Below are 26,629 nucleotides of genomic sequence, written 5' to 3'. Positions count from 1 at the left end.
CTGCCAAGTCACTGCTGGGAGGGAGGAGCTGAGCTACAGACAAAGTGACAGTAAAACAGAGGGCCTAGCTGTGAATATGATGAATTTTTCACAGTGCCTGCCGCTATCGCTTGTTGAACGCTTGTTTTGAAAAGTATGTACTAGTTGTTAGGAAGATGTAAAATAGTATTGTCCATATGTGCTTTGTTCATTCAGGGTAAACTAACAAGCAGACTAGACAGTCTGCCTCTATGCATCTGATAAATGCCCTTTCCACACTCCCCATGACTCCCTCCCCATATTTGCAGCCAATTGCCCAGCTTTGTCACATGGAGTACATCAGTGGAGACACACACATCATATTTTATATTTATACATATAAATATTAATATTTATTTTTTACGTTCCAGTATTATTTTCATGTTTATACGGTTGAGATTCCTTACACCTCCCTGTGCTAAATATTTGCAGTAAACAAGGAGGGTGAAAACACTATTAAGAGCCTTAATTGCCCTTAGTGCCCCACGGGAGCTCCCTTTCCTGGAACGATGGGAAAGGAGACTTGATCACAACTTTTTTTTTCCAAAACAGAAAGAAATAATCTTACTCTTTGCCCACAATACCTCTCTTGCCAGCAGATACAAGGAAAGGGGGTACAAACTCCTCACACGTTGGCACCGGACGTCAGTGGAGCTACACCATATGTCCCCCCAGGTTTCAAGCTCTTGATGGAGGTGTCTTGAATCTGAGGGAACCCTGCTTCATATTTTCTGGGAGTGTCACAAATTGAAAGAGTTCTGGACTATGGTGGAGCAGAAGATCAAGACTACCAGGGGGGTGCCTCCTGAAGGAAACCTAAAGACTTTTTTGCTGCAAGACACATCGCTTTCTAATAAGTGATACAAAAATGCTCTACTCAAGCATCTCCTTAATGCAGCAAAGGCTGGCATTCCTGCACTGTGGAAGAGCCCTAATCCACCTGATAAGGTACAGTGGCTTGCCCGAATTTCAGAGATCCAGCAAATGGAGAATCTAATGCCTAGTACACACGCAACGATTATTGGCCGTCGATCGTCCGACTTTTGTCCAGAGTGGTGTTTTGTTGGTTGGAATGTGCCTAGACTGCACACCAATTTTCTCGGCCAACAAAAATCTACTTCAGAAGTGATGTTATGTGCTGGTTTACTTTCCGTGTGTTTTTTCTTCTCTGAGCATGCCCAGTCTTGCTCATCAGATTTTTGTCTGCCGAAATCTGTACTGACTGACGGAAAATCGGCCGTTGTGTTGACGGCCAACAAAAATTTTATAGCCTGCACACCAGATTTTTTTCGGCCGAAAAGTCGGAGTCGGTTGTCGGAAGCATCATACTAACAAGCCGAAAATCGGCAGATTGGACGTTGGCTGAAAATTCAATAATCGATGCGTGTGTACGAGGCTTAACTATGACACTAAAAGAACAGGAGAAATATTTGAAAATATGGATTCCATACTTGTTCTATAAAGACCAAACACCACCAACTTCTCAACAACAATAGGTAGGTCCTCTTCATCCTGGCAGACACCAGTATGTGAATATGGGCTGGGGGGAGAGTTGGGAGGGACTCTTGACTACCTTTTTACCCTTCACCCCCCCCCATTCCTTTCCTCTTCCACCACTGACTTGCGGTTCGGTATTTAACCCCCCCCCCTCCAAAAAAAAAAAAATGTAAATAAAAAGGGATAATCAGTATGGTGCTGTATGGTCACCTAACTTGTGTTTTGTATCCCTTGGGTCATTGGACCCTTCTCATATTTATGCTTCCATGTCACGCAGTGTCTCACTTGTCTTGTATCCTATGTTGTAATATATGTTGTATATTTTGTATGGTCATGCTGGTTCTTTAAAAAAAAAAAAAGAAGAGCCTGCAATTCTGTAGCAAGTCACCCACTCCGGCCAGCCTTTTGGACTACAGTAAACCCCCCCCTCCATTGCGGGGGTTACGTTCCGGACCCAGCCACGAAAAGTGAAAATCCGCGAAATAGAAAAACCCTATTAAAATACAGGCATGTTTTTTTACGGTCACTGTACTTTTAAAAGCATTTTAAGGTCTTTAACCGGTTGCCGACCGCCGCACGACTATATACTGCGGCGGTCAGCCCCGGCCAGGCAGAGTGACGTATCGGTACGTCACTCGCCTGTCACTGACTTGCGAGCCTATCGCGGGCGGGCGCGCGCCCGCCGAGGCGCGCGCCCGCCGCGGCTCGTTCACAGGCAAGTCAGTGCGTGTGACCGGCGGACTCGATGTCCGCCAGTCACACTGCGATTGCTCCTGTGAAGGGAGAAAGACAGAGCGGCTTGTGTAAACAAGCTGCCTGTCAGTTCTCCCTGTGTAAAAGTGAAGATCTGTCCGTTCTACTATGTAGAACGGTTGATCGTTGCTTTTACACCAATAGGAATGTCCCTACACAGTTAGAATCACGCCCCTAGGACACACTTAACCCCTCCCTGTCCAATAAAGTTAACCCCTTCCCTGCCAGTGTCATTTTTGCAGTAACAGTGCATATATATAGCACTGATTACTGCAGTAATGTCACTGGTACCCCCAAAAGTGTCAAAAATGTCAGTCAAGGGTCCGATCTGTCCGCCGCAATGTCGCAGTACCGAAAAAAAAAAATCGCAGATCGCCGCCATTACACGTTAAAAAAAAAAAACACCAAAAATGACAAAAATCTTTCCCTTTGTTAGTAAACGCGATAACTTTTGCGCAAACCAATCAAAATACGCTTTTTGCGATTTTTTTTACCAAACATAGGTAGCATAAAACAAATTGGCCGAAAAATGTTAAAAAATTTTGATTTTTACTTTTTTTTTGGGGGAATTTCATATATAAAAATGTGAAAAATATTGTTATTTTTGCAAAATTTACGCTCTTTTTTTGTTTATAGCGCGTGATCAAAAAATCGCACAGGTGATCAAATACCACCAAAAGAAAGCTCTGTTTGTGGGAAAAAAAGGACGTCAAATTCGTTTAGGTACAGCGTCGCACGACCGCGCAATTGTCCGTTAAAGTCACGCAGTAAAAAATCGCAAAAAAACCCCTGGTCCTTTAGCAGCCAAATCCTCCGGGGCTTAAGTGGTTAAACACACTTTTAAAACAATAGAAACTAATTTAAACACATAAAAGACACTGAGCGACATAGCAAGAGCTATGGAACACACAAAAATATTTAATTTTTAATGATTTATATAGTAAAATAACATTATAGAAAAAAACGCAATATACCGGGACCGCAAAAACTGAACCGCGATGGAGCGGGGGTTTACTGTACTGGTAAAAACCTCTATGCTGGTGACACCAAGCCAGAGCAATCTCCTTCCAGTAAGCCCACCTCAGTACATCTCTTCAACCAGCACTTATGCTACAAGCCTGATTTCAGCTGGTATGTGGCATAACCACAGATTTCAAGTAATCACAATGACTAACCCGAACAAGGTTCTCATGAATTTAAAACCCTAACGACTTTTATATGTTTATTCAGAGTAGCTCTTAACAATTGGCAGGGAACACACTGAAAAGCCGCACAAATGATGGCACAATAATTATATTGCCAGGAGATCAGAGGCGATGCGCGAGCTATGCAGGCTCCTCTTCTCTGAGCTGCCAGCGTTTGAAATATTGCCATAATGGTTCATTACAGCCTCGGTACTGCAGACGGCACACAAAAGCAGTAGGTTTCAGCAGAAAGTAGGACCTTTGGGGACGCCCGCCTAAACTTGCGGTTTAAATCCAACTTCAGCTCGACAAATCTCTAATAGGATGCTATTGTGCTTCGGCAAGCGTGGAAGGCTACTCCTTCATTTTAGTCTCAATTGAATCTCTACATTATATCAATTTGTGGATTTGAGGCATACAATAGAAATATAAACCACTCCCCCCCCTAGACGAGATACAGAAGAGCCCCAACGAGGCCAACACAGCCTAACACGAGGAACTGTGCAATAATAAAGAGAACCTGTTGGGGTAAAAATATGGAAGCTGCCATTCTCAGCCTGTGCACCCGTCCCCTGGTAAAGTGACCACAGAACTTTGATACAAGCATTTAGAAAAGTCAGTATGACTTTCAGGTAAATCTGCAAATGTATGCAACAAAAAAACTCTACAAATTGTTGCAGCAGTTTAGACTTTCTATTGCTGACTAGCAGATAAATGTGCTGGGGTATTTTTTTTATTACACTGTTCTGTGACCTGCCCTGCCCATATGCACCTAACCTATGCTAGGTATAAATGAACCTAAATGGTTGTCATTTCTATTTTGCTTGGATTTTTGCAGATAGACACTGTGACAGGAGTCACTTTGGGCATGGGGGTTGTGGACCCCAAATTCCTTCAAAGAGGTTGGGAGGCACCATGTCCAGCCTTGTGTGGCTTTCTTATGTTTAAGTCACCCTGCATCTTTTATGAATGCAGGGTGACTGGGAGGGTGGTGTACACTGAGAATATGGTTTGGACTACTTCAAATGGGACAGTAATATGCATTACCAGTATCTCTCAGGAAATATGGAGATCTATCTTATTCCTATACACTGTAAGGCACAGGAAGTGCAACTCCTAATTTGGGCATCCAGGAACTATGAGAGACACCCTGTCTGCTAATCAATGTGTATTAGCTGCAGAGAGAGGGGGGAATTGTTTCCAGCAGCCCCTCCTAAAGAATGTCTACTGATTAACTAAGTGCTTTTGTCTAAAATAGGACAGTATGTTAATTGGGTCTGAGACTATTGATAAGCATGTTAATGAGCTCACCTGGCTGTCTACTAAGGGATGTAATTACACAGTCATTGTTCATGTGGTATTCTCAAAGTGTATATAAATGCTGTGTTTCTTTCAATAAACGAGAAGAAGAGAGTTATTCTCACTTGACCTCAATACAGAGCCTTGTCTTGTACTTGGGGGGGGGGGGGGGGAATTATTTGTATGGGCTTCATGTATGGCGGATTGGAGTGGTCGATAGCCCTCCTGGTGTTCGGGAGCGGATTATCCTAGACGACTGTAACCCCTTTCATACTTTGGGGTGTCGTTACAGACACCAGAGGTCTTCAGCTGCCATATGAGGCTTCTGGGCTATCCCAGAACCTTTACACTGGTATGGGCTACCTCCAAGGCTCCTAATCTATTTAATGCTATATACACCAGTGTGCAAAGATTTTAGGAAGATGTAAAAAAAAAATGCTGTAAATTAGGAACCCTTTCAGAAAAAGAAGTGGTAATAGTTTATTTTTCATTAATTAACAAAATGGAAATGAAATGAACAGAAGAGAAACCCAAATCCAATCAATAATTTGTGTGACCACCCATTGCCTTCAAAACAGCATCAATTCTTCTAGGTGCGCTTGCACACCATTTTTGAAGGAACTCGGCAGTTCAGAGAAGTAAGCACAGACCCGTGGATGTCAGCTGCCTAAAATTCTTCTGTCTCGTCATGTAATCCCACACCGACTCGATAATGTTGAGATCAGGGCTCTGTGGGGGCCAAAACCACTTCCAGGACTCCTTCAGCTGAAGCTAGTTCTTAATGATATTAATGCAACAGGGATTTAGTGTCTGTGTGCAGGCAGTCACCATTTTGGTGAAATCTACTAGAGCCTGACAAGTCGATCCCGTCTGTCTTGCACCAGTCTATTCACATGCTGATCCAACTGACACAGGTTTGGGGGGGGGGGGGGCATTCGAGCAGTACTATTTTTTTTAATTGTTTTGGGCTACAACAGGGGTGTCAAACTCAATTTTATCCTGGGCCGCATCATTATTATGACTGCCCTCAAAGGGCCAGTTATATCTGTAAGATTAGATTCCAGAGCACCGCACGCCCCTTACATGAGATGTCAAGAGCCCCCCCACCATCAGAAATCAAGAGTCACCCACCCTTCCTTACATCACAATGCACCCCTTACCTTATGCTGCTGCCAGGAAGAAGATGTGGGTGGATCTGGTAAGAAGAAAGTGCAGGGTCTGGAGGAGAACCAGAGGAGGGCTGGAGTCAGCTTCCAGAGGCAAGGTGTTGTTGCGGCAGCACAGAGAGGTGCAGGATCTGTAGGAGGAGTTCTGCCCTTCTCTCTGCTGTGGACTGCTGAGAAGGGGGGGGGGCAAAGACAAGCCTTTCTGCATCTGCACAGAGAATTGCAGGTTCTGGCAAAGGAGTTCTGTCCTCTCTGCTGCCAACTGAGACTAGGTGGTGGCAGAGACAAAAGGGGTGCCACAGCTGCAGGAGAGGAAGGAGGGCAACATGAAATGGCCTGGAGGCTGCATTCGGCCAGCGGGCCTTGTGTTTGACACCTGTGGGCTACAAGGTAGGGTATTACCTTCAAGTCTATTTGGTCAGAGTGTACACAGAGCTGGGGTTCCTCCCTCTGACCCAATAAGGCAGTACTTGAGCCCAGCAAGTGTCTGCTCAGGCATACTTTGTTCAAGAAGGGGAAACCTAGTGGTAACAGTTTGAGGGGATGTCCTTTTCTGTTCCAGTATGACTGTGCCCTTGAGCACAAGTCAGCTCCATAAATACTTGGTTCGGTAAGTCTGGTGTGGAGGAACTTGAGTCGCCTACACAGAGCCATGTCCTCAACCTTACCAAACTTATTTGGGATGAATTTTGAAGCCGATTGCTAAGCCAGGTCTTCTCATTCAACATCAGTACCTGAGCTCAACAATGATCTTTTGGCTGAATGGGGTGAAAATTCCCATAGAAACACTTCAAAATCAAGTCTGTTTTTAGCAACAAAGGGATAAGCCAACTTCATATCAGCCCAACAAGCTTATATTGGTGTAATGGTTTAATATCCACAAAAAATTGGCCATATGATGGGGTTGATTTATTAAACTGAAGAGTGCAAAATCTGGCGCAGCTCTGCTTAGAAACCAATCAGCTTCCAGGCTTTTTGTCAAAGCTTAACTGAACAAACTGAAGTTAGAAGCTGATTGGCTAACATGCACAGCTGCACCAGATTTTGTACTCTCCAGTTTTAGTAAATCAAACCCAGTGTATCATGCTAATTAAAATGTCAAATCTGTGTCCTACCTTGGTAGAGAAAAGAAGTAAATTGATAAAAAAATGTTAGCAAGTGGAGATAATGCATGGATATTCTGGCTCCCAAACATCCAGGTAGTCAAACATTTTGCAGAGCATACCTTCAAAGCTGTCTTTCTCAACTTTTGCAACACAGAGGAACCCTTTCTGGTCTCAGGGAAAATTTGCTAAAAATCATATCTACAACTCATTATACATTAGTGTGATGGTTGCTGGGAAGAATGCTCCTCTTGTGGTCATTGGGAAGAATTATCCCCTTACAGATTGCTAAAAAGATCAATGGAGTCAGTGGGAACTTATCTGAGAGGCAGAAATTGCTCATTGCTCAAGGAACCCCCTAGTAACCTCAGGAGGAATCCTGCTATAAAAATTGTATCTATGGTCAAAACGTACAATCATAAATTCATTTTCACATTGTATTTATATTATTTCTAGTCTGGTTCTATTAATCTGAACAATCTTGATGTATGTAAACTTACTTTTGGCACTTTTCCACTGCAAGTACCGGCTCGGCTCTACTCGGCCCTGCTTGGCCCGGTTTGCTTTTCCACTGCTGGTACCGCATGGTACGGTGTTGGAACGGTTCGGTACGGTACGGTATGGTTTGCTTTTCCACTAAAGTAGTACTAAAGTTAAGTGGGTAGGATAACAACGGGGTGGGTGGGATTCTCTGACCAATCAGTGGCTAGTAGTGACTGCATGCAAAGGATTGTGGGATATGGTACCGGGTATGGTACCTCTTGGAACCACAATCGAGGTGGTACTGTTTTTGAGAGCCGTACCAATCGGTTCCATGCAGTGGAAAAGCGCCGCCGTACCGTACCGTACCGAACCGTTCCTACACCATACCATGCGGTACCAGTAGGGGAAAAGCACAAAAGTGAGCCGAACCGTTCGGTTCCATGCAGTGGAAAAGCGCCGTTTGTGCCACACATTTACCTCCTGAAAGTCTGACACATAGTCACTGTGCCCTGTGCTAAAAAGAGGAGTATCAGGAGGTGGAGTCAGAATACAGTGATCAACGCTGCAGCCCATTGACTGCATGTGCTGATCGATTAGAGATTTTCCAACAAGCCTGTTCATGAAAAGTCCATCGATAGATCAGATTCTCATGAAAAGGAACCAAAATACATGGATTGAAATTTTTGCTGGTTCCTGCTGAACAGGCCAAAATTTAGATCCATGTATGGCAAGCTGTACTTTTCACACGTCTACTTTAAATCATATCTCTTGCCTCAACTACTGCAACAATCTCCTCCTCTTCAGTTTATAATGAATGCTGCTGCCAGATTCAGCATTCAGTGTCCACCATCCCTCTCTGCCCACCATCTCTCCCTGAGTTACACCACCAACCTAGTTGCAAGAGATCACCCAAACCTCCCTCCTAACTCCTCCCACCTCCTGCTCTCTAGCTCACTCGTCATCTCCTCCCATGCTCGCCTGCAGGTCTTCTCCAGAGCCTCTCCTTTTCTCTGGAACTCCCTACCCCAATCTGCCTGACTATCTCCAATGCTGTCCAATTTTGAATGATTACTGGAAACTCATCTCTTCAGGGAGGCCAATCCCATTTCCAACAAACAAATTAATTTAATGAAGTTCATCAACCACAGTTAAACTTAGTACACACTATCAGTTTTTTAATCCTCTGGGACTGCCCATAGACTACCCGGTGTACCCTCCGGGACTGCCCATAGACTACCCGATGTACCCTCCGGGACTGCCCATAGACTACCCGGTGTACCCTCCAGGACTGCCCATAGACTATACCCGGTGTACCCTGCGGGACTGCCCATAGACTACCCGGTGCACCCTCCGGGACTGCCCATAGGCGTAGCCAGAACTTTTTTCTGCCTAGTGTCCTACTCCTGTAGGAGGCGGTATAACCTTACTGATATGAATCAGAGAACTGCGTCTGTCAATGAACGATAGAGAAAAAAAATTGTCAGCTCAGGTCGGAGCCAAAGTACTAGCAATCTGATGTTAGTACAGCAATTTTCCCTGCTGAGCTATTGTGTTCTGACAGGGAAAGTTACACCCCAGTTACACCACCAACCTAGTTGCAAGAGATCACCCAAACCTCCCTCTTTACTTCTCCCACCTCCTGCTCTCTAGCTCGCTCGTCATCTCCTTCCATGCTCGTCTGCAGGTCTTCTCCAGAGCCTCTCCTTTTCTCTGGAACTCCCTACCCCAATCTGCCTGACTATCTCCAACGCTGTCCAATTTTGAATGATTACTGGAAACTCATCTCTTCAGGGAGGCCAATCCCATTTCCAACAAACAAATTAATTTAATGAAGTTCATCAACCACAGTTAAACTTAGTACACACTATCAGTTTTTTAATCCTCCGGGACTGCCCATAGACTACCCGGTGTACCCTCCGGGACTGCCCATAGACTACCCGATGTACCCTCCGGGACTGCCCATAGACTACCCGGTGTACCCTCCAGGACTGCCCATAGACTATACCAGGTGTACCCTGCGGGACTGCCCATAGACTACCTGGTGCACCCTCCGGGACTGCCAATAGGCGTAGCCAGAACTTTTTTCTGCCTAGTGTCCTACTCCTGTAGGAGGCAGTATAACCTTACTGATATGAATCAGAGAACTGCGTCTGTCAATGAACGATAGAGAAAAAAAATTGACAGCTCAGGTCGGAGCCAAAGTACTAGCAATCTGATGTTAGTACAGCAATTTCCCCTGCTGAGCTATTGTGTTCTGACAGGGAAACACCCCCCCCCCCCCAACAGAACACTCCGGTCAGTGCTCTCAGCCATTGGCAGAGAGCGCTGATCGGGAGTCAGGCTGCTGCTGGTTTTCAAACATGCATGTCTGACAGAACTCAGACCGGCTGCCATACACAGGGGCCGAATGTCCTTTTTAGATTGTAAGCTCTCAGAAGCAGGGCCCTCCTAACACTCTTGCCTTGACTTGTATTGTAACTGTACTATCTTCTTTTCTATTGTACAAACTGTTGGCGCTATATAAATCCTGTATAATATTATTAGCTTGGTTAGAGTTGAGTTTTGGGTATCTTACAACAGTGAAGCACAATAGCAAGACCTCACCAGTGTAGCACTTAGATTTAAAGCCGATAAACAAGCTAAAGGTGGGAGGTGACACAGAAAGCTGAAAAGCTGCAGGTTCTGAATAGTGATGAAAGCCTTTGGCAACGCTGTTTGAATCACAAGAGTGGCTGAACAGAATAAAAAAGGCTTCCAAAGTGATAACAGATCACACAGATGCATTTCAAACATGCAATTGACTGCAGAGCTGCTTTGCAAAAAAAAGTGAAGGAATGAAATATGTTCATCACACCAGATTTCACCAGCTATTTCCAAACCTGTACTGGAAGAGTGACAGGTGGAAGCGGATTGGTTGCTGCAAGCAATACTGACATTTCTTTTTTTCAGCTTCTCCAATTGAGCCCTATTTTTTTTTTGAGTCAATGGCTGCTTGTTTTTATCAGCCTGCAATGGAAGAGTGTAGAAGAGTCAGAACAGAAGCAGCATGGCATGCAGTGTGTTTGGTGCTTACCTGTATTTTTAAGGACTGTGCAGCGGCCTGTAAACTTGTTCCAGCAAGCTGGACCTATGATACAGGGCAAACACAGCATGTGAATCTGGTAACAGCAGACATTTATCACCTACATGCCATTACAGAATAGACATTTAAGTAGAACTCTAGCCAACCCCATCATTGAAATACCTCCTGTCAGACCTGCGGAGGGCTTTTGTTTCTGTTCACCCAAACGTGTGATCTCGGAACCCCTGCCAGAATGCACAGCCGGATCATGGACCCTCTCTCTCCCCCCTGCAGAAGCACAGCTTGACTTTAGATTGTAAGCTCTAACGAGCAGGGTCCCCCTGAATCCTCCTGTATTTATATGGATTGTAACTGTACTGTTTGCCCTAACGCTGTAAAACGCTGCACAAACTGTTGGCGCTATATAAACCCTATATAATAATAAGAATAATAACCATGACTTTTGTCATGAGCTCATGAAGCAAGTCATCACTTTGCTGTCTCCTACTGTCAGAATGTTCACGGAAGCATCGGCTTAATTGGCTCCCTCTCCCAGTCCAAAAAGCTACAAGGATCCCAAAGGTAATAAACACAGTTACATTACTCTAAGCTGGACCAATGTAGCCATGTATAAACTATCCATACCTAAAATTCTTCTTTAACAGAGTTACAACATCATTTGTATTCTTAGTCAGGGGAGTCTTCGGTGGGGGTGTAGTTGGGGATGTAGAAGAGACATGTCATCCAATCCAATAATGCACAGCGTAGAAAACTCAGAAGCTGAATGCCATGAATATGGAAGGATTGTGCTTGTTTTTGCTTAGGGTACCTGCAGGCTTCCTCCTCTCCATGAGTCCAGTCCCCTAAAGCCACTATTCTTTGGTGCTCTGATGTCATCACATAGAATACAGAACCAGCAGACCTACATTGTAAGGAATCCCAAAGCCCACACACAACTTGGAGTGTTAGAAATAATAGGTGAGCATCGGATGTTGGAGGAGCGAGAGATTAGGTAAGTAAAAATGCCTATTACTGGAAGATTAGATTGGAACAAGCATTTAACCCTTGCAGTGCATGGCCAACCCCTTGAGAATGTCCCATTGGATAACATGCGTCAGGGAGGAGCCTGATCTGACGTCATCACGCCTGTCGAAGCTGACGGCGATGCTGGAAATATTACATGCTTATGTGATGTGGTTCTATGTAACTAGATACACATTTGTTCAATTAAAGTCAACAGGTTGCACTATGGAATGCCGTTAATTTGTTTTTCCAGATTGACATGCATGGTGGAGGAGAAGTGATTGAGTCTCTGTCGGTGTACCTTGTGACTTCCAAGTTCTTAAAGACATCTCACTGCCGTGATCCTTGCTGATGTGCCCTATGGTTTCCATGACTGGGCTCCAGACCACTGATATAGAGAGCTATTTAGACCACCTATAATTCAGGGTCTGATAATCCGGTAAGAGGCTGCATGTCATGGTGGTGGAATTCACTAGAGAAAAGCTTTATATGGTTGAACTTTATTTGATTGAATTACTGGAGTGGTGGTGAGGCTCACTTGCATATATGAGTTTTATGCGTACAAACTTTATACTGTATGTACCCATAACTGGAGTGGTGGTGAAGCTCACTTAGATACACACGTTTTACAGGTATGGACATGGCTTGTATGAGTGCATTGTTGCAATGGTAGTGGAACCCACTTGTGAGAGACCCAACCAGGACAGGGGCTTTTGGAGGGGACTGCAGGGTAGCCTCTTGTCTACTGACTATGGCCCTGGTTTTTGAGGGGGCTCTATTTTTAGGACTTGTGTGCCTGGGGGATCCTTGGAATGGTCCTGTTTTGGATTCGGGTCCATGTCTCCCCTAAACACACAGACTCTGGGAACCTTGGAACTGGATACAGATTTCTGGCATTTGTGCCCAAACCAGCAATGACTGCTTCAAACTGTGAGACTCAGAGCAGATGTTAATATAATCAGTAGGGATAAGGTCAGGTGTGTTCAGATCCTAGTCACAACCCACCTGAGCAATCCCGCCATGAGGCATTTCCCGACCCGCAGCTGCATATACACATGGCCTGACTAGGCTGCCTCTGCTTGGCAGTATGCAGTGACTGCTTCCTGGCACGACTAATCAGGTGGGTTGGGACTAGGATCCAAACACGCCTGAGCCCATCCTTAATAATCAGCTCAAAACAACCTGCTGCTGGAGTCACCAGCTATAATCTGTTTACGAAGTTGTCTTTCTCCAATGGTACAATTTCCCCATTGTGTGCCTCCTAGGTGTGAACTCCCATTGTTATTTGAATCACCTATTTTTTCTGTCCGTCTACATTCCTTTAGAGATTTGGACAGCCCCAGGTCTTCTTACTGGGGAACTGGCGCTGAACGATCCGAGCTTGTCTAGGTAACTTTTTATCTTTCTGTTTAATTATATTACTGTTTATGTTGACTGTTCCTTAGCTACGTTAATTATACGACGGTTTGCATAACCTGATCAAGCTCCTATCTGATTTTGTTTGGTATATATATTCTGTGCGAGTTTACAACAAATTGAGTTCCAGTTTGCACCTAAGCTAGTGTCGTCCGGATCTTGGGTGCAATATGCCGCTATAATACTTGGTTCCTGGTTCCAGACTGAAGGAAGCTCTATCCTGACATGGACACCCAAGCTGGGTGCTAGACAGTCCATTACAATTACACCACTCAATTTTAGTTTTAGGAGGATATTATGCGATTACATAAATCTTTCAGAACACTTTAGGTGGTAACATTTAATATGGAGATGATTTTTGATATTTCACTTTATTTCTTTTTGCACAATTGATTTAAAGACACAGCGCAACTATGTTTTGTATGCTTGAGAAAAAAAAAAGGAAAAACAAAAAGCAAATGCATGCACATTGCCCGGTTCCTTACAAATGCTGCAAGTGCAGATATGCTATAAACTATGAGGGAGATTCCCCTTCACATCCTTTTGGAGACACAACAAACGGCAAGAAGAAAAATCTCTCCAAGGTTAAATGTCCTTTTAGACAGTTGTTACAGCAAGTGTTTCCATTGGAGGATTTCCCTTCTATTGTGCGGTCTAAGGCCAAATAGAAAGGATGAATCTCCCAAGCAGGGACAGAGACACCAATACAACCCTGACAGAGGCACTGACCTCTCACCATTCTATCCATAACTACAAACAAAGAAAAAAGTTTTGGCTTGAGACACATTTAAGTGACTGGGCTGATCATTCCCTCTTCTCAGTGAAGAGACGTTAGGAGGTAGAGAGCACCAAGAGTCGTGCAAGCACAGTAGCGGATCCTGGTTCCTCAGAGGACAGACAGATGTTTCCCCACCCATTGCAGTCTATGACACATCTGATCCATATGGCATACCATATAGAAGTGTCCATTAAATTCCAGTCACACAACCTACACAGAAGTTTGTATAATTCCCCCATGGTCGCTTTGGTTTGCTCCTGGTGCTTCAGTTTCTCCCCGCAGTCCAGAAAAACAGAAGGCTAAAGGGCCTCTATCTAACCTGAGTATGTGTGACTGTGATAATAAAAAGCTTGTTTCATTACTAGGCCATTTTTTCCTATTTAGCACTGTGCAATTGTAACTGACAATTGCTCAGTCATGCAACGCTGTAACCAAACAAAACTGATATAAATGTTTTTTTTACTCAAATAAAGCTTTCTTTTGGTGGTATTTGATCACCACTAGGTTGTTTATTTTTTTTGCGATATAAATATAAAAAGACCAAAAATTAAAAAAAAAAAAAAATGTTTTATTTCTGTACTAAAACATATCCAATAAAAAAACAAAATACAAATAAATCTAATTTTTATATAAAAACTCTGGCCAATATGTATTCCGCTACATGTCTTTGGTAAAAAAAAAAAAAAAAAAAAAAATTCCAATATGTGTATATTGATTGATTTGTGTGAAAGTTATTGCATCTACAAACTATGGTATATATATATATATATACACACACACACATACATATACACACACACACAGTATCTGACAAACGTGACACCATGTTTTGCCCACGCCCTGAATCCTCCATCCTCCATTTAAGGTAGCCAATATACAGTATCTCACAAAAGTGAGTACACCCCTCACATTTTTGTAAATATTTTATTATATCTTTTCATGTGACAACACTGAAGAAATGACACTTTGCTACAATGTAAAGTAGTGAGTGTACAGCTTGTATAACAGTGTAAATTTGCGGTCTCCTAAAAATAACAACACACAGTCATTAATGTCTAAACCGCTAGCAACAAAGGTGAGTACACCCCCAAATGAAAATGTCCAAACTGTTAATATTTTTTGTAGCCACCGTTTTTTTCCAGCACTGCCTTAACCCTCTTGGGCATGGAGTTCACCAGAGCTTCATAGGTTGCCACTGGAGTCCTCTTCCACTACTCCATGATGATATCACAGAGCTGGTGGATGTTAGAGACCTTGCGCTCCTCCACCCTCCCTTTGAGAATGCCCCACAGATGCTCAATAGTGTTTAGGTCTGGAGACATGCTTGGCCAGTCCATCACCTTTACCCTCAGCATCTTTAGCAAGGCAGTGGTCGTCTTGGAGGTCGCTATCATGTTGAAATACTACCCTGTGGCCCAGTCTCCAAAGGGAGGGGATCATGCTCTGCTTCAGTATGTCACAGTACATGTTGGCATTCACGGTTCCCTCAATGAACTGTAGCTCCGCAGTGCAGGCAGCACTCATGCAGCCCCAGACCATGGCACTCCCACCACCCTGCTTGACTGTAGTCAAGACACACTTATCTTTGTACTCCTCACCTGGTTGCTGCCACACACACTTGACACCATCTGAACCAAATAAGTTTATCTTGGTGTCATCAGACCACAGGACATGGTTCCAGTAATCCATGCCCTTAGTCTGCTTGTCTTCAGCATACTGTTTGCTCGCTTTCTTGTGCCTCATCTTTAGAAGAGGCTTCCTTGTGGGACGACTGCCATGCAGACCAATATTTCAGTGTGCAGCGTATGGTCTGAGCACTGACAGGCTGACCCCCCACCCCTTCAACCTCTGCAGCAATGCTGACTGCACTTATACGTCTATTTCCCAAAGACAACCTCTGGATATGACGCTGAACCCGTTGCACTCAACTTCTTTGGTTGACCATTGCGAGGCCTGTCCTCAGTGGAACCTGTCCTGTTAAACCGCTGCATGGTCTTGGCCACTGTGCTGCAGCTCAGTTTCAGGGTCTTGGCGATCTTCTTATAGCCTAGGCCATCTTTATGTAGAGCAACAATTCTTTTTTTCAGATCCTCAGAGAGTTTTGTTCTTTGAGGTGCCATGTTGAACTTCCAGTGACCAGTATGAGAGAGTGAGAGCGATAACACCAAATGTTACACACCTGCTCCCCATTCACACCTGAGACCTTGTAACACTAACGAGTCACATGACACCGGGGAGGAAAAAATGGCTAATTGGGCCCAATTTGGACATTTTCACTTAGGGGTGTACTCACTTTTGTTGCCAGCGGTTTAGACAATAATGGCTGTGTGTTGAGTTATTTTGAGGGGACAGCAAATTTACACTGTTATACAAGCTGTACACTCACTACTTTACATTGGAGCAAAGTGTAATTTCCTCAGTGTTGTCACATAAAATTATATAATAAAATATTTACAAAAATGTGAAGGGTGTACTCTCTCTGTGTATATATATATATATATATATATATATATATATATATATATATATATATATATATATATATATATATATATATATATATACACACACACACACACACACACACACACACACATATATATATATATATATATACACATACACACACACACACACACACACACACACACACACACACACACACATATATATATATATATATATATATATATATATATATATATATATATATATATATATATATATATATATACACACACACATACATATACATCCAAAATGTATATAAAACCGAGTTTGATAGAACATTTCTATAGCTCATTACATGAAAGGAAGGTTAATAATGTAACTTAGATGACAAAATCTTCAGTTTTACTCAAATTAGTTGATCCAAAAATGAATACACTCCACAACAAAAACTACTACACCTAGTATTATGTATGACCTTCACGATTTGTAAGGACAGCATCAAGTCTTCTAAGCATGGAATAAACAAGTTGGCGACATTTGCAGGCCAGTCAAGTTCCTCCACCCCAAACCCACTCCAGCCATGTCAAAGCAAATGAGTATTTTATGAAGGACTCCTAAGTCAACAGAGAGAAAAGAATGCTAATGCAGATATCCTTCCAATTTTAAGCTTTTATGGACCTTGCTTTGTGCACTGGTGGAGGGGGGATCGTGGTGTGGGGTTGTTTTTCAGGGGTTGGGCTTGGCCCCTTAGTTCCAGTGAAGGGAACTCTTAAGGCATCAGAATACCAAGACATTTTGGACAATTTCATTCTCCCAACTTTTTGGGAACAGTTTGGGGATGGCCCCTTCCAGGACTGCGCACCAGTGCACAAAGCAAGGTCCATTAAGACATGGATGAGCGAGTTTAGGGTGGAGAAACTTCACTGGCCTGCAGAGGGTCCTGACCTCAACCTGATAGAACACCTTTGGGATGAATTAGAGCGGAGACTGCGAGCCAGGCCTTCTCTCCAACATCAGTGCCTGACCTCACAAATGCGCTTCTGGAAGAATGGTCAAACATTCCCATAGACACACTCCTAAAACTTGTGGACAGCCTTCCCAGAAGAGTTGAAGCTGTTATAGCTGTAAAGGGTGGGCCAACTCAATACTGAACCCTAGGGACTAAGACCGGATGCCATTAAAGTTCATTTGCGTGTAAAGGCAGGTGTCCCAATACTTTTGACAATATAGAGTATGTGTATATACTGTAGCAGGGTGCCTGTGAAACAGGTTAAAATGGCAAGAAAATTGATTAATGGGATATGTGTTCCTCCGCGGATTCTTAGATTTGCAATCTAAGGTAATATCAGCAAAGACTTTATGGTAAAGAGAAAGTCTTTGCTAATGACTGTTCCGGGGCTGGTTTTACTGGGAGTCTGATAGAGCTTTGGGTGGGACAGATTCTCAATTCTGTGGACCACAGTTTAATAATCTCTGTATAGGTCTTGATTAGGGCAGCTGGTCCTATACCTCAGTGAGACTGTGGATGTCTCCGTGTGAGGAACCAACTGGGTGCATGGCTGCTTATCCCTGAACCTTGGATATAAATGTTTGCTCTGTAAAGGACACTTACCTTAGAACAAGGACTTTATCGGACTACGGACACAGCGACTTATAATGGGACTGTGATAGTGTGGCGGAAAATCTGACACTAACTGAAGCTGGTGGGGGGAGACTGACTAACTGCCACTGACATCACCAATGATACTAATACAGTGATCAGTGCTAATTTTATGCACTGTACTGGCACTGACAGGGAAGGTGTTAACATCCAGGGAAATCAAGGTGTTATGTGCTGTTTTTAGGAAGAGATCTTTGTTTCTCACTCCTACTTTGTATACGCACACCCTGAACCCGGCCCGGAATCAGGCAGTGGTGTACCAGTACGTTGCTATGCTTGCACGGGCTGCCCATCCACAACTAGCTAGAACTATATGATAGCTGTGTATCAGACCTGATTAGCAGGGTTGATGGGGGAATCCCTCCTGTAGCACTATTGCATTCTGCTGGCAGGGAGCCTTCCATGTTGGCAGAAAACAGAGATTAGGCCGGCGGCACTAATTGTTCGGGAAAAACCCAAAAGGCTGGTTGTACATAAGCCGACCTGTGCACAACCAGGGTGCCCATACATGGATAGTCCCTCCTGAACCGGCCAAATTTCGATCCATGTATGGCCAGCTTTAACCACTTGGTCACTTATACGCAGGCTGTTACCAAGCAGGACGGCAGTTATGAAGTGCAAGTAAAAATTTGACAAACAATAAAAAAATATAAAATATCAGTTTATAAACTTGAAAATGTTCAAAAAAAACAAAAAAAAACAAAAAAAACATTATACTGAAAGCCCTATTGGCTCAGGATGAACACTGCCCTCTTACATGAAAATTTACACGCAAAGCTCACTGACAGAGTGGAGTTCCAGACCATCTGGTGGCTATGGACATTTCGCCATCTCCCAGCAGGATTTGACCAAGATCTTTTGACCCAATGAGAGTGAAATCAGATCTGTCCCCCCCCCCCCCCAAATACCTATTCCCTTCCATTTACACCTTGCTGTGCAGAAGTGAAAATTTAAAAGAGAAGTTTGGGGGTTTTTTTTTTACATCATACTTCCGATCCTGCATCTATCTTCCGCCTGCTCGAAAACTAACAGGGGTGGGATCAGCTGGCTCAGGCTCTCAGCGGCACACTGAGAGGCTGAGCCAAATGCCAGTCCAGGCTTTTGGATGGGAGCCGCTGGCTCAGGCTCTCAGCGGCACACTGAGCGGCTGAGCCAAATGCCAGTCCAGGCTTCTGGGTGGGAGCAGCTGGCTCAGGCTCTCAGCGGCACACTGAGCGGCTGAGCCAAATGTCAGTCCAGGCTTCTGGGTGGGAGCAGCTGGCTCAGGCTCTCAGTGGCACACTGAGCAGCTGAGTCAAATGCCAGTCCAGGCTTCTGGGTGGGAGCAGCTGGCTCAGGCTCTCAGCGGCCCACTGAGCGGCTGAGTCAAATGCCAGTCCAGGCTTCTGGGTGGGAGCAGCTGGCTCAGGCTCTCAGCGGCACACTGAGCGGCTGAGTCAAATGCCAGTCCAGGCTTCTGGGTGGATCCCGACCATATGGTCCCAATCTTTCCTCAGCCTGGACTGGCTCTGTGACACCAGCCCGCTGTCAGCTGAAAACAGTTCACATGAGTGCAGAGTGAACTGCACTCCTGTGATCCACAGAAGTACAGACAAACAAGCTTTGGCTATATTTCTCCTTTGACTGACTTTAACTTTGGATGGACTTCTCACATCATTCATCGATTTTGGTATGAAAGAAGCAGTCAGCAGTAGGAATAGGATAGGATCCAAAATATCGGAATTAATACTTTCCTGACAAAGAACAGAAGCTTGTGTATCAGTTTATATTCTTACCTGGTGGAGGTGTCCCAGGAAGGCCTGTGCTTGGGCTGTCGTGATGGCCGTTCCAACAGGCACTGGTTGCTTTTGAAAGTCCAGACCGTTCGTTTGTGTGCCTGCAAAAATCAGAAGATGCAATTGCTTTATACAACAGATAGACACATATAGTAGACTTTGGAAACCACGCCTCGAACAATACTATCCAGGGCACCAGTTTCTTCACTCAATCTCAGGGTGTCTGTATGAGGCAGGTCTTTCTCCCTTAGAACAAAAGGGCAATGATAATCTGTCAGTGTTTGGTCCCACTGCTACCTCTCAGGCCTGCAAGCTCCATCTTGGATTCCTCTGATGATTACGGATCAGCCGAGTCTGTTAATTTTCTCATATTTAAGGCTAATAGGCAAGGGATTCAAGGGGGGGTTTGAATATTGTGCTGTTACCGCCCTGACTCTCTGCCTCCTGCAATCGGAGAACACTTTGCATGAATTTATATGAGCAGACAACCTCTTGTGTTCAGAATGCAGTGGGCCAGCCACTCAGCACAGGACCTGAAAGCTAGTGGAGTAACAGTGTCTACCTTCAGTGATTTCCAGCTTCCAGGGGCATTAGCCAGGTATGGTACATACATAGCTACTAGTGGTGCACCAAAGTGAAAATTCTGGTGCCAATCCTGAAAATTCCAAAATGAAAATGGCCAAAAATCGAAATGGACAGTATTCTTTTTACATTGCTGGCTGCCATGTGTGCCTTGAAGTCAATGGATGCAATTTTGCATCAAAGTCAATAGTTATTATTGGCATCTTTGTCATGTCTATTGGCAAAACATCTTTTCGGCCGATACGTTTCAGCAGCCCATGCATCAGTGCATCCCTAATAGTTACATACAGTATCTCACAAAAGTGAGTACACTCCTCACATTTTTGTAAATATTTTATTATATCTTTTCATGTGAAAACACTGAAGAAATGACACTTTGCTACAATGTAAAGTAGTGAGTGTACAGCTTGTATAACAGTGTAAATTTGCTGTCCTCTCAAAATAACTCAACACACAGCCATTAATGTCTAAACTGCTGGCAACAAAAGTGAGTACACCCCTAAGTGAAAAAGTCCAAATTGGGCCCAAAGTGTCAATATTTTGTGTGGCCACCATTATTTTTTTAGCACTGCCTTAACCCTCTTGGGCATGGAGTTCACCAGAGCTTCATAAGTTCACACTGGAGTCCTCTTCCACTCCTTTATGATGACATCACAGAGCTGGTGAATGTTAGAGACTTTGCGCTCCTCCACCTTCCGTTTGAGGATGCCCCACAGATGCTGAATAGGGTTTAGGTCTGGAGACATGCTTGGCAAGTCCATCACCTTTATCCTCAGCTTCTTTAGCAAGGCAGTGGTCGGAGGTGTGTTTGGGGTCGTTATGTTGGAATACTGCCCTGAGGCGCACTCTCTGAAGGGAGGGGATCATGCTCTGCTTTTGTATGCTTTTTGTATGTCACAGTACATGTTGGCATTCATGGTTCCCTCAATGAACTGTAGCTCCCCAGTGTCGTAAGCACTCATGCAGCCCCAGACCATGACACTCCCACCATCATGCTTGACTGTAGGGAAGACACACTTGTCTTTGTACTCCTCACCTGGCTGCTGTCACACACGCTTGACACCATCTGAACCAAATAAGTTTATCTTGGTCACACCAGACCACAGGATATGATTCCAGTAATCCATGTCCGATTCCTTAGTCTGCTTGTCTTCAGTAAACTGTTTGCAGGCTTTCTTGTGCATCATCTTTAGCTTTCTTCTGGGATGACAGCCATGCAGACCAATTTGATGCAGTGTGCAGCGTATGGTCTGACAGGCTGACCCCCCCACCCCTTCAACCTCTGCAGCAGTTCTGGCAGCACTCATACATCTTTTTCCCAAAGACAACCTCTGGAAAGGACGCTGAGCATGTGCACTCAACTGCTTTGGCTGCCTATGGAGAGGCCTGTTCTGAGTGGAACCTGCCCTGTTAACCGCTGTATGGCCTTGGCCACCATGCTGCAGCTTTTCAGATCCTCAGAGAGTTATTTGCTTTGAGGGGCCATATTGAACTTCCAGTGACCAGTATGAGTGAGAGCGATAACACCAAATTTAACACAACTGCTCCTCATTCACACCTGAGACCTTGTAACACTAACAAGTCACATGACACCGGGGAGGGAAAATGGCTAATTGGGCCCAATTTGGACATTTTCACTTAGGGGTGTACTCACTTTTGTTACCAGCAGTTTAGACATTAATAGCTGTGTGTTGAGTTATATTAAGGGGACAGCAAATTTACACTGTTATACAAGCTGTACACTCACTACTTTACATTGTAGAAAAGCGTCATTTCTTCAGTGTTGTCACATGAAAAGATGTAATAAAATATTTACACAAATGTGAGGGGTGTACTCACTTTTGTGAGATACTGTAGCTCCAAACTTGACCAATGTAAATAAATGTAAAATATCCATACCTGGAATTCCTCTTTAAACTCTACTAATGATTTATTCAAACGATGATGGGGGTTTTTAAATGCACCTATTTACATATTATTCAAAAACAGTAAAGGACTTCAAATCCGGCCTTTACTGACCTCTCTAGCTCCATGTACTGTAAAGTAATTCATCATTTTCTGGTCAGCGCAGTGTTTCGTTTATACAGTAATTAAGCCCCACCAAAAAAAAAAAAATTATATTATATTATATATATACCGTATTTATCGGCGTATAACACGCACTTTTTCCTCCTATAAAGCAGTGCCGAGAGGTAGAAGGGGGCGGGCGGCGCCGAGAGGTAGAAGGGGGCGGGCGGCGCCGAGGAGAAGGAAGGACGCGCTGTCATCGGAAGTCCCGCCTCCTATGCCGACGTCAATCATAGGCGCCGTGACTTCCGATGAGAGCGCATCCTTCCTTCTCCTCGGCGCCGCCCGTCCCCTTCTACCTCTCGGCACTGCTTTATGGAGATTTTTAGTGATGTGTATAGTGGCGCTGGCGAGGCTGCAATTATGCGCGCTGGCGAAGGCTAAATGTATGGGCACTGGCAAAGGCTAAATGTATGGGCACTGGCAAAGGCTTAATGTATGGGCACTGGCAAAGGTTTAATGTATGGGCACTGGCAAAGGTTTAATGTATGGGCACTGGCAAAGGCTGCATGTATGGGCACTGGCAAAGGCTGCATGTATGGGCACTGGCAAAGGCTGCATGTATGGGCACTGGCAAAGGCTGCATGTATGGGCACTGGCAAAGGCTGCATGTATGGGCACTGGCAAAGGCTTAATGTATGGGCACTGGCAAAGGCTGCATGTATGGGCACTGGCAAAGGCTGCATGTATGGGCACTGGCAAAGGCTGCATGTATGGGCACTGGCAAAGGCTGCATGTATGGGCACTGGCAAAGGCTGCATGTATGGGCACTGGCAAAGGCTGCATGTATGGGCACTGGCAAAGGCTGCATGTATGGGCACTGGCAAAGGCTGCATGTATGGGCACTGGCAAAGGCTGCATGTATGGACACTGGCGAAGGCTGCATGTATGGGCACTGGCGAAGGCTGCATGTATGGGCACTGGCGAAGGCTGCATGTATGGGCACTGGTGAAGGCTACATGTATGGGCACTGGCGAAGGCTGCATGTATGGGCACTGCACTGGCGAGGCTGCATTTAAGGACACTGCGCTGATGAGGCTGCATTTGTGGGCACTGGTAAGACTACATTTAATTTTAAAAAAATGTTCCGAGTTTAAAGTGGTTTATTTTAAATTTCAGCTTTTTTCCTGAAATTTCTGCCCTAAAATTTAGGTGCGTGTTATATGTCGGCGCGTGTTATACGCCGGCGCGTGTTATACGCCGATAAATACGGTATATATATATATTTTTTTTTTTTACTAGTAATGGCAGTGATCAGCGATTTTGGCGGACAGATCGGACACCTGACATTTTTGGGGGGAACAGTGACATTACGACAGTATTCAGTGTTAAAAATATGCACTGTTACTGTACTAATGACACTGGCAGAGAAGGGGTTAACACCAGGGGCAATCAAAGGGTTAAATGTGTCCTTAGGGGGTGCTTTCTAACAGTGTAGGGGTTGTATTTACTGAATGGACAGAGACCTGTGTTCCTAAATAAGAGGAACACAGGATCCCTGTGTTCATAACTGACAGAAAAGCAGAACGCCGTTCTGTCTCCACGGGGAGCGTTAGTGGCCGCCGGACCCGCAAACTGGCTTCCCCTGTGGCAAATGGGCGTGCGTGCACCCCCACTAGCAGTCCTGCGAAGCGACGTACAGTTACGCCGTTTCGCGGGACAGAGCTGACCTGCAGCACTAGATGTACTGCTGGCGGTAAGCAAGTGGTTAAAAAAAAAAAAAAAAAGTATTTCGGTAGCCACTCTGGGGCGTGTCTAAGGCTGTATAATACAACTGGAAGGATTTTTATTTTAACCACTTGCCGACTGCCGCACGACTATTTACGTCAGCAGTCAGCCCCTCACAGGCAGAGCGACGTAGGGCTACGTCGCTAGCCTGTGAGGGACTAGGGAGCGAGCGTACGCCGCCGGATGCACGCTCCCGCTCGGTCAAGCCGTCTGTCATTCTCCCCTGTGTATGAATGATGATCATACGGTTCTACTATGTAGGACCGTTGATCACTGTTCATACACCTCAAGCCACAGCCAATCACAGTTAGAATCACGCCCCTAGGGACACACATAACCCCTCCCTCTCAAAAAAAAGTTAACCCCTTCACTGCCAGTGTAATTTTACAGTAACAGTGCATATGTACAGCACTGATTACTGCAGTAATGTCACTGGTAACCCCAAAAGTGTCAAAAATGTCAGTCAAGGGTCCGATCTGTCCGCCGCAATACCTCAAAAAAAAAAAAATTGCAGATTGGCCCCATTATGTGTTAAAAAAAAACCAACAAAAATGACAAAAATCTTTCCCTTAATTAGTAAATGCAATAACTTTTGCGCAAACCAATCAAAATACGCATTTTGCGATTTTTTTTTTTACCAAACATATGTAGCAGAAAACAAATTGGCCTAAAATGTTAAAAAATTTTGATTTTTACATTTTTTTGGGGCATTTCATATAAAAAAATGTGAAAAATATTGTTATTTTTGCAAAATTGTCGCTCTTTTTTTGTTTATAGCGCAAAAATTAAAAATTGCACAGGTGATCAAATACCACCAAAAGAAAGCTCTGTTTGTGGGGAAAAAAAGGACGTCAAATTCGTTTGGGTACAGCGTCGCACGACCACGCAATTGTCCGTTAAATTCACACAGTGCCGAATCGCAAAATAGGCCCTGGTCAGGAAGGGGGTAAAATCTTCCGGGGCTTAAGTGGTTAATTAAATTAATTCTCCCGATGAGGGATAAAAAGTCTAGTTGATAGTTTTTATGAATGCAGTCAGGCACACATTTCGGCTCCATACCTGTGTTTCCATCCCCGCTGTCTGCAGATTTGCTGCTTTCTGACGGATTATTCATTCTTGCATCTGTAGATGAGAAAAAATAACAATGTTATTTTTTTTTCTCTTTGAAACCACAAAATGGTAATTTATGGGAGCATACAGTGTGTACTTCCCGTAGAAAGACATACAATGTAGCCAAGTAGACTGGTTCAACACAAAGGTCTTCATGTATAAAGGAGGAGAGAAAAGTGTCTGCTGGTCAACTAGACTGTGTTTTGTCATTTGTTTAGTATAGTGTTTCTAAATTTAAGGCCCCTTTCACACTTGTGCGACTTGAAAGTCGTGCGATTTTACCGCGATTTTGACTGGGCTTGAAGCAATGCCTATGTCTTTGGATCTCAAAACGCATTAAAATTGGGCCAAAGTAGTGCAGGGACTACTTTGAAGTTGTAGTATACAGTACAGTATATATATCACAGTGCAATACTATATGTATGGAAATATAGTACTGTACAGTGATATATACTGTATATGTATGGAAATATAGTACTGTGATATATACTGTATATGTATGGAAATACATTATTTACATTTTTTATAAAATCCATTAAAAAATAGAGCGTAAGCTATGAGCTTGGTTACAGTCAAAATACATTAGTCCTAGATTACTCAGATTTAGTCACAATTGCAAACCATCACATATGAAGAGGGAACCCCCGACGCGTTTTTTAAGGTGAGGTTTTTGTAAGGTTTTTGTAAGTTTTGGATAGAAAAGAGAAGGATTAGAAACCGGCAGGTTTTTATTGCCATATGTTTCCACCCATTGGAAGACTCTTCCTCTCTTTTTTGCCCCGACGACTGTTATCGAAAGTAAAAGAAAACCCCACATTTTGGGTTGCCCATAAAACAATAGAGAGGAAATCTTCCAATAGGGACAGTAGTTCCGGTGTAACATTAAAAAACCCTACCTCGTGAAAATTCCCTACCCTCGTCACTTCCTATCATACACACGTAATGGAACAGCTGAGCAGCATAGCATTGCGCATGCTCACAGCTCCGGATACGTCATTGAACAGCTGAGGAGCTTAGCAGTGCGCATGCTCACAGCTCCGGATACGTCATTGAACAGCTGAGGAGCTTAGCAGTGCGCATGCTCACAGCTCCAGTTATGTCATTGAACAGCTGAGGAGCTTAGCATTGTGCATGCTCACAGCTCCGGATATGTCATTGAACAGCTGAGGAGCTTAGCAGTGCGCATGCTCACAGCTCCGGATACGTCATTGAACAGCTGAGGAGCTTAGCAGTGCGCATGCTCACAGCTCCGGTTACGTCATTGAACAGCTGAGGAGCTTAGCATTGTGCATGCTCACAGCTCCGGATATGTCATTGAACAGCTGAGGAGCTTAGCAGTGCGCATGCTCACAGCTCCGGATACGTCATTGAACAGCTGAGGAGCTTAGCAGTGCGCATGCTCACAGCTCCGTATACGTCATTGAACAGCTGAGGAGCTTAGCAGTGCGCATGCTCACAGCTCCGGATACATCATT

The 26,629-nt window shown here is 44.2% G+C and overlaps 1 protein-coding gene across 2 annotated transcripts in view; it reads right to left on the bottom strand.

The window, feature by feature from the left end:
• POU2F1 (POU class 2 homeobox 1) overlaps positions 1 to 26,629 on the bottom strand; it is a gene marked incomplete at its 5' end in the record, with an annotated part of 274,885 nt that overhangs the window by 73,222 nt on the left and 175,034 nt on the right. For both annotated transcript variants that reach the window (XM_082247012.1, XM_082247013.1), the window contains 3 exons: positions 10,577 to 10,630; positions 19,668 to 19,768; positions 25,104 to 25,166. In XM_082247012.1, the coding sequence (XP_082103138.1) occupies positions 10,577 to 10,630; positions 19,668 to 19,768; positions 25,104 to 25,166 (218 nt within the window). The remainder of the gene's footprint in view (positions 1 to 10,576; positions 10,631 to 19,667; positions 19,769 to 25,103; positions 25,167 to 26,629) is intronic.

Source organism: Pelophylax lessonae (genome assembly GCF_965119305.1).
Source record: "Pelophylax lessonae genome assembly, chromosome: 2".
Taxonomy (NCBI): domain Eukaryota; kingdom Metazoa; phylum Chordata; class Amphibia; order Anura; family Ranidae; genus Pelophylax; species Pelophylax lessonae.
This window is presented reverse-complemented; position numbering and strand designations above follow the sequence as displayed.